Source organism: Salmo salar, chromosome ssa18, assembly GCF_905237065.1.
Source record: "Salmo salar chromosome ssa18, Ssal_v3.1, whole genome shotgun sequence".
Lineage (NCBI taxonomy): Eukaryota > Metazoa > Chordata > Actinopteri > Salmoniformes > Salmonidae > Salmo > Salmo salar.
In genome coordinates, this window is record NC_059459.1 from 6,958,909 (window position 1) to 6,975,445 (window position 16,537).

Genomic DNA, 16,537 nt, shown 5'->3' on the forward strand with positions numbered 1-16,537 from the left:
ATTTTACATACCCCACCATACCATGAGACATCCATGTCTTCATCACCGGAAAAGGTAAACGGTTGAGTTTGATATCATTTAAAATCTTACAAACAGGGTTGTCAAACGTAAATGTATATTTATCTACAAACATTTTTTTTTTTTTTTTTTTACAGAATTTTTGTCTTGCCCATGCAACCTCTGAATGGCACATACTGTATACACAATCCATGTCTCAATCGTATCAAAGCTTAAAAATCCTTCTTTAACCTCTCCTCCCCTTCATCTACACTGATTGAAGTGGATTTAACAAGTGACATCAATAATGAATCATAGATTTCACCTGGTAAGTCTATGGCATGGAAAGAGCTGGTGTTCTTAATGTTTTGTACACTCAATGCATAACCCCACTGTCCGTTTTTCACGTTGTCTAATTAAAAAAAGAATTAACTACGCATACACACACACACTTTAGAAATTCCAAAAACGTATCAACCAACTTTAGTATTTTATCCTAATTTGATCCTAATCCAGAGAACAAGAAAACAGTTTACAGTTTACTCTCCTTGGGTTGTGCCGTGGCGGAGATCTTTGTGGGCTATACTCGGCCTTGTATCAGGATGGTTGGTGGTTGAAGATATATTTCTAGTGGTGTAGGGGCTGTGCTTTGGCAAAGTGGGTGGGGTTATAGCCTGCCTGTTTGGCCCTGTCTGGGGGTATCATCGGACGTGGCCACAGTGTCTCCCGACCCCTCCTGTCTAAGCCTCCAGTATTTATGCTGCAGTAGTTTATGTGTCGGGGGCCTAGGGTCAGATTGTTATATCTGGAGTATTTCTCCTGTCTTATCCTGTGTCCTGTGTGAATTTAAGCATGCTCTCTCTAATTCTCTCTCTCTTTCTCGCTCTCTTTCTTTCTCTCTTTCTCTCTTTCTTTCTTTCACTCTCTCAGAGGACCTGAGCCCTAGGACCATGCCTCAGGACTACCTGGCCTGATGACTCCTTGCTGTCCCCAGTACACCTGGCCACGCTGCTGCTCCAGTTTCAACTGTTCTGCATGCGGCTATGGAACCCTGACCTGTTCACCGGACGTGCTACCTGTCCCAGACCTGCTGTTTTCAACTCTCTAGAGACAGCAGGAGCAGTAGAGATTCTCTGAATGATTGGCTATGAAAAGCCAACTGACATTTACTCCTGAGGTGCTGAACTGTTGCACCCTCGACAACCACTGTGATTATTATTATTTGACCCTGCTGGTCATCTATGAACATTTGAACATCTTGGCCATGTTCTGTTATAATCTCCACCCGGCACAGCCAGAAGAGGACTGGCCACCACTCCTGGCCTGGTTCCTCTCTAGGTTTCTTCCTAGGTTCTGGCCTTTCTAGGGAGTTTTTCCTAGACACCGTGCTTCTACACCTGCATTGCTTGCTGTTTGGGGTTTTAGGCTGGGCTTCTGTACAGCACTTTGTGACATCAGCTGATGTAAGAAGGGCTTTAAAAATACATTTGATTGATTGATTGATTGATTGATTGATTTACTTCTTTAAACATGTTTGATTACCATCTCGTGGACAGGAACCAGCGCAACGCTCGCTCACCATAAAAAATTTTCAGTTTAATTAGTCAAGTTTAAAAGATTGACGTCAATATTTTAAACTTGTCTAATAAAACTACACACGTCATTCTCTCTGGCACCAAAAGTGAAAAAAGTGTTGATAGGGGACAGAATTTGGTCGGATCATCACATAATTGGCATATATATTACTCTTACAGAATTTCTACGTGGGCGAGGATATTGGACATTTTATCAAAGCCTACTGGATGATAACTTGTTTATAACTAGGACAGAATAATTTATAACTGACTTTTTCCGACATAACATAGGTACAGCAAATCCCCTTATTGAATGGGACACTTTTAACTGTGCCTTTAGAGGTCATGCAATTCAGTACACATCTATAAAACAAAAGCAATTTAGATCAAAAGAGTCCATATTAACAAAGGAAATTGAAGGACTAACAGTACAGATAGATAGCAATAAAAACTGTACCATAGAGGCACAGAATAAGTTAGAGGAAAAACAAAAAGAAATGGAGGAACTTATTCAAGAAAGATCCCGTGTAATATATTATAAAAAATAAAGCGAACTGGATTGAATATGGAGAAAAATGCACATAATTATTTTTCAATCTTCAACATACTACCCCCAAAACATAATTGAAACTTGTTACAAATGATGGAGTCATTTGCATTATTCACCAAATTATATTTTGAAAGAGGAAGTAAAGTACTTTAAGAATATGTTTTCGTTTCAGTCTCCTCCATCTCCACTAATCGAAGCTAATTGTATGGATTTTTTCCAATTAATAATGTAAAATTAACATCTGTACAGAAAGACTCATGTGAAGGCCAAATTACAGAGGAGGAACTTCTTGATGCAATTAAAGCCTTTAAGGCTGGGAAAACTCCAGGGCTGGATGGCATACCAGTGGAAGTATACCAAACTTTTTTTTATATACTCAGAGGACCATTATTAGCATGTTTTAACCACTCTTATATAAATGGTAGATTATCGGACACGCAACAAGAAGGTCTGATTTCATTATTACTGAAACAGGATCAAAGTGCTATATATAAAGATCCAATCCATTTCAAAAATTGGAGGCCTCTTACACTTCAGTGTTGTGACGCAAAAATTCTAGCTAAATGCTTGGTGCATAGAATTAAAAAGCTATTGTCAGATATTATTCATCCTAATCAGACAGGTTTTTTACATGGACGATACATTGGAGATAATACAAGACAAGTACTGGAAACAATAGAATACTATGAAATATCGGGGAAACCAGGCCTGGTTTTCAGAGCTGATTTTAAAAAGGCTTTTGATAAAGTACGACTGGAGTTTATATATAAATGCCTAGAATATTTCAATTTTGGAGAATCTCTTATAAAATGGGCATGGGTATAGTAACCCAAGTGTAAAATAGTAAATAATGAACGTTTTAAACTGTCAAGAGGAGTAAAACAAGGTTGTCCACTATTGGCATATCTATGTATTATTGCCATCGAAATGTTAGCTGTTAAAATTAGATCCAACAATAATATTAAGGGATTAGAAATCCGTGGCTTGAAAACAAAGGTGTCATTGTAAACTGATGATTTATGTTTTCTTTTAAAACCACAATTAGAATTCCTCCACAGCCTCATAGAGGATCTAGAAACTTTAGCTAACCTCTCTGGATTAAAACCAAATGATGATTAGTGTATTATATTACGTGTTGGATCACAAAAAAATGCAACTTTTACATTACCGTGTAGTTTACCAATAAAATGGTCTGACGGGGATGTAGACCCTAAAGATTGAAAAGCTGCCCCTCTTCAAAGGGGGTGACACTCTAGACCCAAACTGTTATAGACCTATATCCATCCTGCCCTGCCTTTCTAAAGTCTTTGAAAGCCAAGTTAAGTACTGGTAGTCTAGGAAACTTGACTGAAGACGAGAGGGAAAGAACATTTCCCTCTCACCACCGTGTGGTACATCTGATGTATCCATTCTAACGAAGACTCCAAAACAAAAGAAGCCTACAACTACAAAGGACATTGTGTCTTACATCCCTCGAACTACTCGCCATAGACGGACGAGTGGTTTCAACAGAGAGACGACAGAGAAAGACAAGCATAGATATGTTGCATTTCTAAATCGGGTTATTAGGGTGCTAAATATTCATATTTACGGTGAGCATAGTTTCCAAATGTTGTTAGGATAAGCCCACTCCCTTTGTCTTTCCCGCTCTTTCCATTGTGTAACAAGCCGTCATACTGGGTTAGTCCACTAGGGACTGTATTTCATTGCATTATGATAGTAATCAAGAATCTATACTGTGTGTGTGTTTATGTATTTCTGTGTGATTATTTAGTTAGTTAGCAAATAAAAAGGTTAGCCAATTTGTGTATCGTTGAATCATCACTTAGATTAGGGTTTGTGCAGATTTATGAGGTCAACGACGTTCAGAATGAGAATGATGAGGTAATAATAAATGAATAAGTGACTGTTATCTATAGATATGTACATATCTTATAAGAGATTAATTCGGGAGATAGTAACTCGTTAAATAAGTTTTCCCGTGGTTTTCCCGTGGACAATAGTATCAGTGAATTCGTACTAAATGAAAAGCCGAAACTAATATGACATTCCGGCATTTGAAGCATACTTGTAGAAAACCCTGACAGTTTCTTGTACACTTTCTCTTAGCCCTCTCTACCCTGCAGAGAGTATAAATACTCGGGGGATGGGCTATCCATTGTTCTCAGGCCACACTGCCCCACAACTCCTCACACGTTTTCTGGAACTCTCTGCTGACCAAAGTCACCTGACCTGGTCAGCCAATCAGAGGCCCACCTGGGGTAAAAGAAATACCAGGCTGACCAGAGCTCCAGGCTGACCCCAGCTCTTTAAACTCATGGGCTCCCCACCAACACACCAGGTGGACAGTCCTCCACTCTGGACTTCCTAACTGTGTGTTAGTGCATGAATTACCATGTAAATAGACTTTGTTGGGGGTTCATGTGTGTAATAATACACGCTCTCTATTTCTGTCTTATGACAGAAAACCACTTTCACTGGGTTCCCTCCTAATTCCTGTTTGCTGTGTGTACCTGTCTTGAGTGTGGCAATAAACGTGTGCTCTGTATATCTGTCTCCTACTGGTCATTACCAAGCCTTATAACTGAGGCGCCAGGACAGTTGTACCTATATCTAAACTGGCACCTCTTTCGAGACCACTACCAGTTGGTGGCGTTCTATTTTAATACTACATTTTCTAAATTTACTATAAAACGTTCTATTTTCGCACACCCAAAATGCCTACTATTTAGAATGCAAGTACGGGTATTCGGACACGGCCAAAGTCCATAGTCCTAGTACTGGTTGACTCACTTGAGGATCTGTGGACTGGCAAAGGATAGCAGGTCCGTTACGAGCTTGAAGAAAGCTGATTCCCACAGGACCCCTTTAAATGTGGTAGTGATAGTGGGGATGAGCCACGACTCGGGGTAGTCCTCCTTCTCTTCTTTCTTCTTCTTCTTCTTCTCCTTCTTCTTGTCCTTTTTATCCTCCTTTTCCTCCTAGTGCAGTGAAATAGATCAATCAGTACTGTTTCAGAGAAAGTTGAGATATTCAGGTAACTCAGCCTATTTAAACGGTTATGACAAACTTTTTTAAATAAAAAAAAATCACAGCCATTGTCCATAATTGTCGGTTACATAATTATACAATGCACGTGCCAACCCTATTCAGAGCTGGAAAGTAGTGAAAATAAATAAATGTTTGTGGTGTAAAATATTAATATAAAGAACATTTATTGAAATTAACATATACACACCATCTTATGTAATGAAATAGGTCTAAGGTAAGATCTCTGTATATATATCTTTCTACCTTGGTAGCTTGAGTCCATAGAGCTATTAGAAATGTTCTCCTTTCAGTAAGTATAAAAGCTGATCATTGTTCACAAAGCTGGAGTGTTTGTCTGGAGTGTTTGGGTGAAAACATTTGTTTTGTACTGATACTGCTCACCTTGCACGATATGAGTCAAATAGAAAGTGATTGACTGTGTGAGAGAGAAAACTAAATAAATCCCCTTTTCTGTGTGTGTTTTTTATGTGTTTGCATCTTTGTACGAGTATGGGTTGCTCTCACCATCATCAGCACATCCTGGCTGACCCCCTTCCCCAGGCTATTCTGATGCCCGATTTGGAGGCCCTCTCCCTGGCCTTTGCTTGCCTTCTCCTCCCCTCTCTTCCTCATTTTGGCCTGAAGCCTGGTTCTGGCTGCTTCCAGCTCTGTCTGCATGGTCTGCTGGAAGCGCTGACTGATCTGGAGGGTACTCTCTGCCTCACTTAGCTCCCACATGTCCTTCTGGACCAGAGGGCGCTTGAAACCATTTAGCACCATGCTGAAGGAGGTAGGAAGGGAGAGAGAGTGAAAGAGAGAGTCAAAACCAGATCCTTAAAGACCCACACCAAGATCAGAATCTTTGAGATCCAGATCTACATCCAGACCCAATCTCTTGTGAGCCAGACTTACAGACTGAAAGACATGTTTTGAAGACAGTGAGGAAAATCAGCGATACTATACCTGTTGAACCAATTGAATGTGATTCTGCTGAGAAATGCGGCTCCAACCTCTGGGTTCTAAAACACACACAACAAGACAGAGGGAGACACTTCTTAGGTAAAACAATATCTGTAGAATAACATTATTCATATAGGTTGTTGAGATGCTCTTTTCCAATATGTCGACCTGATTAGTCAGTTTAGGTGAACAATGAAAAACAATTGACAATAATATCAGGCAGCTGTTCAGCACGTAGGTAGGTACCTTTTTGACCAGGTCCTCTACTTCCCGGGGGACATCTGCGAAGGCGGACAGGATGAGGGCGATCAACTCCAGCCCAAAGGAGATGTAGAAGAGACAGAAACGAGGGAGGTCTGAGATCTCTCCCTGGAGAGAGAGGGGGAGAGTGCATATAGAGAAGTGCCAGATGCTGCGGTCCAAACGCGCCAACAGACATGGCAGCTCTGCTTCTAGCTCCTAAGCAACTTTGCGGTAATTTTGTTTTGAATTGTTAGATACTACTGCACTGTTGGAGCTAGGAACACAAGCATTTCACTACACCCTCAATAACATCTGCTAACAAAAATTATATGTGACCAATTACATTTTATTTGAAGTAGACAGCCCTCGGACCTCAACCCTCAGCCCTTGAATGATGTTTTACATCGTCACATCTGAGTGAACCTTCAAATTTCCTTGCCCAAGCGAGGGAGAATGATGACCTGATAGTCAACATACTTAGTTGAAAGCTTGGAAGTTGTGCCTAATAAGAACCAACCTCAAGCAATTTATGCACGTAGCAAGCTAACGCAGCACTCTTGTCAGGTTCTAGCTACAGCTACCCATAGCTGGCTAGCTAGCTTTATCGTTTGGTTATTTATTCCAATACATTTTAGAATTCCCAAAAATATGTTTAGGTAGATAGCTAGCTATGTTTTATAGGCTCCTTGCTATGAGTCTGAGGCACTTTGAACATCATATTCCCATTTGCCACCACTAAAATTGCTAGCTAGCATGCAAGCGTAGTAATGTTCTCTCACATACCAACTAATGAAGTCAAGTTGATTAAATTTCACACTTCACGGCCACTTCACTGGAGTTTGACATGTGACTACAGTTTTCATTGAATTGTGGGCCATAACAACCCCAATAAGTGATCAGAGTTGTTCACTTGCTCCCTGAAGCTAAATCAAGGACCGAGGGGGTAACCTTTGTGAATTGGACCACCACTTAACCTGTTGGGGCTAGGGAGCAGTATTTGCACGGCCGGATAAAAAAACGTACCCGATTTAAACTGGTTACGACTCTTGCCCAGAAACGAGAATATGCATATAATTAGTAGATTTGGATAGAAAACACTCTAAAGTTTCTAAAACTGTTTGAATGGTGTCTGTGAGTATAACAAAACTCATATGGCAGGCCAAAACCTGAGAAGATTCCATACAGGAAGTGCCCTGTCTGTCAATTTGTTGTCCTTCTGTTGCATCTCTATCGAAAATGCAGCATCTGTGCTGTAACGTGACATTTTCTAAGGCTTCCATTGGCTCTCTAAAGCCGCCAGAAAGTGGAATGGGGTGTCTGCTGTCTCTGGGCGAAGAACAGCAGGAGAGTTTGTGAGTAGTCAGCCAACCACACTGTCCGATTTCAAAAAGGCTTTACAGCGAAAGCAAAACATTGGATTATGTCAGCAGAGTACCCAGCCAGAAATAATCAGACACCCATTTTTAAGCTAGCATATAATGTCACAAAAAAACAAACCACAGCTAAATGCAGCACTAACCTTTGATGATCTTCATCAGATGACACTCCTAGGACATTATGTTATACAATACATGCATGTTTTGTTCAATCAAGTTCATATTTATATCAAAAACCAGCTTTTTACATTAGCATGTGACGTTCAGAACTAGCATTCCCACCGAACACTTCCGGTGAATTTACTAAATTACTCACGATAAACGTTCACAAAAAACATAACAATTATTTTAAGAATTATAGATACAGAACTCCTTTATGCAATCGCGGTGTCCGATTTTAAAACAGTTTTTCGGTGAAAGCACATTTTGCAATATTCTGAGTAGATAGCCCGGCCATCATGGCTAGCTATTTTGACACCCACCAAGTTTGGTACTCACCAAACTCAGATTTACTATAAGAAAAAGTGGATTACCTTTGCTGTTCTTCGTCAGAATGCACTCCCAGGACTTCTACTTCAATAACAAATGTTGGTTTGGTTCCAAATAATCCATCGTTATATCCAAATAGCGGCGTTTTGTTGTGCATTCAAGACACTATCCGAAGGGTAAAGAAGGGTGACGCGCCCGGCGCGTTTCGTGACAAAAAAATTCAAAATATTCCATTACCGTACTTCGAAGCATGTCAAACGCTGTTTAAAATCAATTTTTATGCGATTTTTCTCGTAAAAAAGCGATAATATTCCGACCGGGAGTCGTTGTTTTCGTTCAAAGACTGAAAATAAAAACATGGAGTCGTCTCGTGCACGTGCTCACCAGTCTCATTGTTCTCAGATCGACCACTTACCAAATTCGCTACTGTTTTTCAGCCATGGCCTGCAAAGTCATCATTCAACGTTCTGGCACCTTCTGAGAGCCTATGGGAACGTTAGAAAATGTCACGTTACAGCAGAGATCCCCTGTTTTGGATAGAGATGATCAAGAAGGCCAAGAAATAGTCCGAGAGGGCGCTTCCTGTTTGGAATCTTCTCAGGTTTTGGCCTGCCAAATGAGTTCTGTTATACTCACAGACACCATTCAAACAGTTTTAGAAACTTTGGAGTGTTTTCTATCCAAAGCTAATAATTATATGCATATTCTAGTTTCTGGGCAGGAGTAATAATCAGATTAAATCGGGTACGTTTTTTATCCGGCCGTGAAAATACTGCCCCCTCTCCATAACAAGTTAAGAGATCTTTTTCTGTAACAGATAAAGTTAACATAAGTTAATCATTTGTTTATAATTTGCTCAGAGGGTTGATATAGAGGGAGTCAAAGAGAGTGAAAGAGAGCATGAATCATCCTGACTGTATGTACCATATAAAGTAAACATAAGTATAATCATAATTTTTCTTTTTTTAAACACTCCCACTTGTCTTTTCCGACTAGCACTAACTTTGCTGATAACTACTTTATTGAGGAAAAATGTGACTATATGACTATGATATGTGGTTGTCTGACCTGACTATCTTAAGGTGAATGCTGTAAGTCATTCTGGATAAGAGTGTCTGCTAAATGACTAAAATGTAAATGTAATCATCTGTCATTGCTTCCTCTTTCCCTCCTTCCCTTCAGCTCTCCCTCCCTCCCTCTGTACCATTCTGAGGGCCTCTCGTAGAAGGGTCTGGAAGGGGAAGATATCACAGACCACCAGGATCAGCCAGAAGAGGAACACAGTAGCAGAGTCCACCGCTCCCTCTCTCCTCCTCACTCCCTCCTGACAGAGCATCAGCAGGATCTAAATGGGGACATACAACAATACAGTCTTTTATTTAGCAAACAGCCACAGTGAAAAAAGACACAAGGAAAACCACAATGAATCACAACCAAATAGAAACTAGATACACTACCACAGCTATACACTGTCGTACGAACAACACAAAGTGTTTGTATCTGTCCCAATTTTTTTCAACTTCAATTAATACATAAATAGATAAATGAAAAGGTTTACCCATGAGACAGTGAACAGAATGGGGTTGGCATAGAAAACCCAAGGGTTTTTCTCTGTCGCAGTGGTATCTCTGGTTGGACCATAGTCCTCTCCTAACGTCACAGCTAGACCTGCTACGGCGGTCAGGAACAACAGGCCAACCACAATCTGAGGAGGAGGGAGGGAACCTGTTTACAGAGGTCTGAGCAGGCAACGTTGTAATGAAGTCATGGCAATGACGTCATTACAACTTTTATAACATCATGGTCAGGTTTTATACTGGTTGAGTAAGGATGTTTTTTTAACGTATTTTTAGCAACCCAAAAAGTATGTCTTTATCAGGTTGTAATCTGTGTATCTGACCAAAAAACTACCAAAATATGAAATATTTACAATGTCTGTATGCCTTTACCGGTTTGTAATTAGAAACCAGTTTGTTGCACTCTGGTTGTATGTCTTCTCAACCAGAAAAGTAGAGGTTACAAACAGAAAATAACATAATGTGCCAAATGTTGCCCACCGGGGCATATCTTGGACAGGGGCTTTGTTTACCTGTTTACAGAGGTATAGTTTGGACAGGTGTTTAGTGGGGGTGGCATTCCTGCAGAGCACTGCTATGTGCCAGGGGGCACAGAGCCACAGGAAGCCCAGCGGAGCCCACACCAATACGGTCTGCTCCACACACACTGGCAGGTCTGGGTCCTCACGCTGCAGGAACGACGAGTTCTAACAGAGAGAAACACACATTTTTCATAGTGTCTCACACACACACACACACGCTCGTATGCATGCAGACACACACACACACACACACACACACACACACACACACACACACACACACACACACACACACACACACACACACACACACACACATGCACAAATACGCACACACTTAAACACACACACACACAGGTCCAAACTCATCTATGTACTGACCCAGAAGGACTAAGCCTTCCCTCCAACTCCCTGATTATCAATTTAATCAAATATGACTCACAGGTCATTAAATCTGAAGGCCAAAGAGGCATGAACCCCACCTGGAGGGAATACATGTGTGTGTGTGTGTGTGTGTGTGTGTGTGTGTGTGTGTGTGTGTGTGTGTGTGTGTGTGTGTGTGTGTGTGTGTGTGTGTGTGTGCTAACATGAGTTGTAAGAATCCCACAAGCCCCTCTGGTGTAATAACTCCGGATATGGTCCAGAGCAGGTCATAGTGTCAGACAGCTCGACACACAGCTCGAGACACACACACACACACACACACACACACACACACACACACACACACACACACACACACACACACACACACACACACACACACACACACAAACTGAGTACATTTTTTTCACTTTCAAATGAATTATATATAGCCATTGATTCTTAAAGAATGTAACTTATAAATGCCTCATGAGCTTAGTTCAACTGTCTAACCCCATCAGAACACAAAATATGAGCTTATTTTACCCCACTGTTTGTAAACAATGTAATTATAAATTGTAGAATTTGGCAGTACGTCCAACCGGCCTCAGAATCACGTGTAACCACGCCAGCCAAGGACTTTCATATCCGGCTTCTACACCTTTGGGATCATCTGGCACCAGCCACCCGGACAGCTGATGATACTGTGGGTTTGCACAACCAAAGAATTTCTGCACAAACTGTCAGATACCGTCTCAGGGAAGCTCATCTGCGTGCTCGTCGTCCTCACCAGGGTCTTGACCTGACTGCAGTTCGGCGTCATAACCGACTTCAGTGGGCAAATGCTCACCTTCGATGGCCACTGGCACGCTGGAGAAGTGTGCTCTTCATTCCGGTTTCAACTGTACCGGGCAGATGGCAGACAGCATATATGGCATTGTTTGGGCGAGCAGTTTGCTGATGTCAACATTGTGAACAGAGTGCCCCATGGTAGCGGTGGGGTTATGGTAAGGGCAAGCATAAGCTACGGATAACGAACACAATTGCATTTTATTGATGGCAATTTAAATGTACAGAGATACTGTGACGAGATCCTGAGGCCCATTGTCGTGCCATTCATCCGCCTCCATCACCTCATGTTTCAGCATGATAATGCACGGCCCCATGTTGCAAGGATCTGTACACAATACCTGGAAGCTGAAAATGTCTCAGTTCTTCCATGGCCTGTGTACTCACCAGACATGTCACCCATTGAGCATGTTTGGGATGCTCTGAATCGACGTGTACGACAGTGTGTTCCAGTTCCCACCAATATCCAGAAACTTCGCACAGCCATTGAAGAGTGGGACAACATTCCACAGGCCACAATCAACAGCCTGATTAACTCTATGCAAAGCAGGTGTGTCGCACTGCATGAGGCAAATGGTGGTCACACCAGATACTGACTGGTTTTCTGATCCACGCCCCTACCTTTTTTTTATGTACCTGTGACAAACGGATGCATATCTGTATCCCCAGTCATGTGAAATCCATAGATTAGGGTCTAATTTATTTATTTCAATTGACTGATGGCCTTATATGAACTGTAACTCAGTAAAATCTTTGAAATTGCTGCATGTTGTGTTTATGTTTTTGTTCAGTGGTAGTACTTTTAAGTGTGGTATCAATGGGTACTTTCTGGTACTACAAATAATTCATCACTATTGGGAAGTTATTTATGGTGAACGAAAGAGACTGCACTCTGACTTACTAGCAATAGCATGCACCACGTCTAAAGAACTGAGTCAAGATTTCTTAACAGTGTCATAACAACCCAGTCACGTTTTTGCTCAATGAGCTCTCTCCCTGCCCTGACCATGTCCATGGTGAGATAAGAACATTAGCGCAATCTAAACAAAGAAAACTGTTACGACAAAGCCACAATTACTGAAGGATACACTAAAGATCACATTAAGAGCTAACTTCACATTAGAATCCCTTATATCAGAAATAGATCATACTTTTAGAGTGAAAAAAAATACAAGAAGTCTCGAATTAACTTATCAATGTCTTGAAAATGCTCTGCGAGTCATCTTGCGATTCATCTTGGAATAACTTTGAATGTGGTCTTTACATAAATTATTGGTTTTGTAAAAAATAAAATCTGCAGTAACCCACCAAATGGCTTTGAAAATGTTTTAGTAACCTACAGTACTAAACAAACAGAGGCCAATGTCCTCCTGATACAGACCAAACAATCATCCCAGTAGGTTCTCTGAAGGTTAACTGGGAGTTATATAAGATTTAAAGATAATTAAATCTTGTTAGGACAATGGATATTTTGAAGCAAACTTTCGCTGCGCTACCAAGAGTCTTTTCATCTTCAGTCTGCACCACTACTAGCTTGAAAGCAAGGTTATGAGAGCATTTTTCTCTGGTAGTTCTACTCACCCAGAAGATGGATCCACAGTACTTCTCCAGAGCTTCGGCCGTCATTGTGTCCCCGGAGTCAGCTCTGGTCAGGAAGACACGACAGGACAATAACACACACACTCCTCACACTCCACAGGCTCAGCTCCGATTAAGGCTAGTCTCTCTGGCCTTTCTGCTCCAACAACAGCAGAAAACAAGCACACACTCCAGAGGTTCCCCTCCAATCAGAAGATGGGACACTATTGGTTGAGTCTTCTCAATTGCTCCACTCCGTCAACAGCAGAACACACAAACACACTCCGCAGATACAATTTGCTCACAGACACTGAGACAATCGCAGGACGGGACTCAGCAGGCCTTTGAGCTATGAAGCTCTTTAATGGACAAGAGATCTTACGGTCTCCTCACACACACACACACACACACACACACACAGGGCGGGATTGTATTCGTAGTCTGTAGAGAGAGGTTAATGCTTAACTCCGACCCTGACTGAAGAGATAATGCCGTTTTTAGGGCTTCTCCCTCTACTGCATATGTAATAAAGTCATTGGCAACGTGTCTGAACATTCACACACAGAACACACACACACATAAACAAATGTCTCCCGAGGGGTGTGTGAGCGCACCCCAGTCAGAAACACAACCAGTCCAACCTCTTCCTGTGAAGATCCAGCCCGCTACAAGGCCCGCTACAGCTTCTCTTCACTCATAACAGGCCTGACTAAAGTCCAGAGTTTGTGTTTGTAAGAGACAGAGAGAGAGAGAGAGAGAGAGAGAGAGAGAGAGAGAGAAGACCCAAGCTTGTATAAAGACCTCCCACTCTTCCTCTCTCATTCCATTGTGAGTGTTTGGGGCTGAGTTTTGTATACACCAGAAATGTTCCCTCAGAAGAGGAAGTGGGGAGGGAGGGAGGGAGGGAGGGTAAGAGGAGAGGATGGGCCCCTTTAAGTCTCTCTTCTTTTCTCCTCTGCCAAACATAGCCCCTCTCTCTCTTCTTTTCTTCTCTGTTTTACTTACTTTCCTTCTGCTCAGACCTATTCCTCCGTGTTTAAGTAATGTCCGATAAACGTCACAGGATAAGGGATTTGCATCATTAGATGGGAGGGGAGCTAACTGAGTGTTGCCTGAAAAACATGTTTCAGATACAATTTGCTTTGACAGTCTGTGGCTGAACGAAAGCCAAAGAGAGGGAGGGATGGGGAGAACTGTGAAGAGCTTGAGTGTTGTCCAACTGGGTACCATTGTGCCCAGTCAAACCCAGTGAGACACACACCCATACACACAACACACACACGCATACTATCACACACACATACGCATACACCCATACGAACACACACACACATACGAACACACACACATACGAACACACAAGATGGCGCCAACAGAGATGTTCGCCCCGCTTCAAGTCCTTAGGAAACTATGAAGTATTTAGTTTTTTTTATGTATTATTTCTTACATTGTTACCCCAAGAAATCTTAAGTCTTATTACATACAGCCGGGAAGAACTATTGGATATAATGTCAGCCTTCCCTGTGGCTCAGTTGGTAGAGCATGGTGTGTGCAACGCCAGGGTTGTGGGTTCGATTCCCACGGGGGGCCAGTACAAAAAAAAAAAAATGCATGAAATGTATTCATTCACTACTGTAAGTCGCTCTGGATAAGAGCGTCTGCTAAATGACTTAAATGTAAATGTTAAATGTAAATATAAGAGAGATGGAAACTTACCAACATTACGACCAGGAATACGACTTACCCGAAGCGCATCCTCTGTTTGGACCACCACCCAGGACAATGGATCTAATCCCAGAAGCTGACCCAAAACAACGGCGCCGCAGAAGGGGCAGACGGAGCGGCCTCCTGGTCAGGCTCCGTAGACTGCTCCCGACTATACTACTCGCCAATGTCCAGTCTCTTGACAACAAGGTAGAGGAAATTTGAGCAAGGGTTGCCTTACAGAGAGACATCAGAGATTGTAACATTCTCTGTTTCACGGAAACATTCTTCTCTCCGGACATGTTGTCAGAATTGGTTCAGCCACCGGGCTTCTCCATGCACCGCGCCAACAGAGATAAACACCTCTCTGGGAAGAGGAAGGGCGAGGTGTATTCTTCATGATTAACGACTCATGGTGTAATCATAACAACATACAGGAACTCAAGTCCTTCTGCTCACATAGAATTCCTTACAATCATATTACCTCACAAGAGAATTCTCGTCAGTTATCGTCACAGCTGTGTACATTCCCTCTCAAGCAGACACCAAGACGGCCCTCAAGTAACTTCACTGGACTCTATGTAAACTGGAAACCATATATCCTGAGGCTGCATTTATTGTAGCTGGGGATTTTAACAAGCAAATTTGAGAACAAGGCTACCTAAATTCTATCAGCATATTGATTGCACTACACGCAGGGGTAATACATTCGATCACTGCTACTCTAACTTCCGTGATGCATACAAAGCCCTCCCCCGCCCTCCCTTCAGCAAATCCGACCACGACGCCATCTTGCTCCTGCCGTCTTATAGACAGAAACTCAAACAGGATGTACCAGAGACTAGAACTATTCAAAGCTGGTCTGACCAATCGGAATCAACGCTTCAAGATTGTTTTGATCACGCGGACTGGGATATGTTCTGGTCAGGCTCAGACAACAACACCGATGTATACGCTGACTCAATGAGTGAGTTTATAAAGAAGTGCATTGGAGATGTTGTACCCACTGTGACTTTTAAAACCTACCCTAACCAGAATCCGTGGATGGATGGTGGCATTCGCGCAAAACAGAAAGCGCAAACCACCGCATTTAACCATGGAAAGAGGTCTGAGAATATGGCTGAATATAAATAGTGTAGTTATTCCCTCCGCATGGCAATCAAACAAGCGAAATGTCGGTACAGGGACAAAGTGGAGTCGCAATTCAACGGCTCAGACACAAGACGTACAGTATGTGGCAGGGACTACAGGAAATCACGGACTATGTCACGTCCTGACCATAGTGAGTGTTATTTTCTATGATAGATTAGGTCAGGGTGTGACAGGGGGTGTTTGTCTGGTTTTTGTATGTCTATGTTTTGGTTCTAGGTTTGTATTTCTATGTTGGTGTTATTTGGAATGACCTCCAATTACAGGCAGCAGGTTGTTGTTGTCTCTAATTGGAGGTCCTATTTAAGTTTAGGTTTGTCCCACAGGTGTTGGTGGGTGATTGTTCTTTGTGAGGTTATTGTTCCTCCAGTGTCACGGTTTGTTGTTTTGTATATACTTGTAGTGTTTAATGGTTGCATTCGGTTTCACTGATTTAATAAAACATGTGGAACTACGAAAACGCTGCATCTTGGTAGGCTCTTTATCACAGCCGTGACAGACTACAAAAAGAAAACCAGCCATGTCACGGACACCGACATCACGCTTCCAGACAAACTAAACAACTTCTTTTCCCGCT

At 42.0% G+C, this 16,537-nt stretch overlaps 1 protein-coding gene across 1 annotated transcript in view; it reads right to left on the reverse strand.

The window, feature by feature from the left end:
- Nucleotides 1-13,776, reverse strand: part of abcc2 (ATP-binding cassette, sub-family C (CFTR/MRP), member 2) — a 57,594-nt gene extending 43,818 nt beyond the window's left edge. Inside the window, exons 1-8 of the mRNA XM_045700688.1 lie at nt 13,111-13,776; nt 10,309-10,482; nt 9,778-9,924; nt 9,424-9,564; nt 6,358-6,480; nt 6,115-6,170; nt 5,677-5,932; nt 4,915-5,102 (exon numbers count right to left, since the gene is read on the reverse strand). Coding sequence (XP_045556644.1) covers nt 4,915-5,102; nt 5,677-5,932; nt 6,115-6,170; nt 6,358-6,480; nt 9,424-9,564; nt 9,778-9,924; nt 10,309-10,482; nt 13,111-13,155 — 1,130 coding nt within the window. The 5' untranslated portion in view covers nt 13,156-13,776. The remainder of the gene's footprint in view (nt 1-4,914; nt 5,103-5,676; nt 5,933-6,114; nt 6,171-6,357; nt 6,481-9,423; nt 9,565-9,777; nt 9,925-10,308; nt 10,483-13,110) is intronic.
- Nucleotides 13,777-16,537: the final 2,761 nt, after the last annotated feature.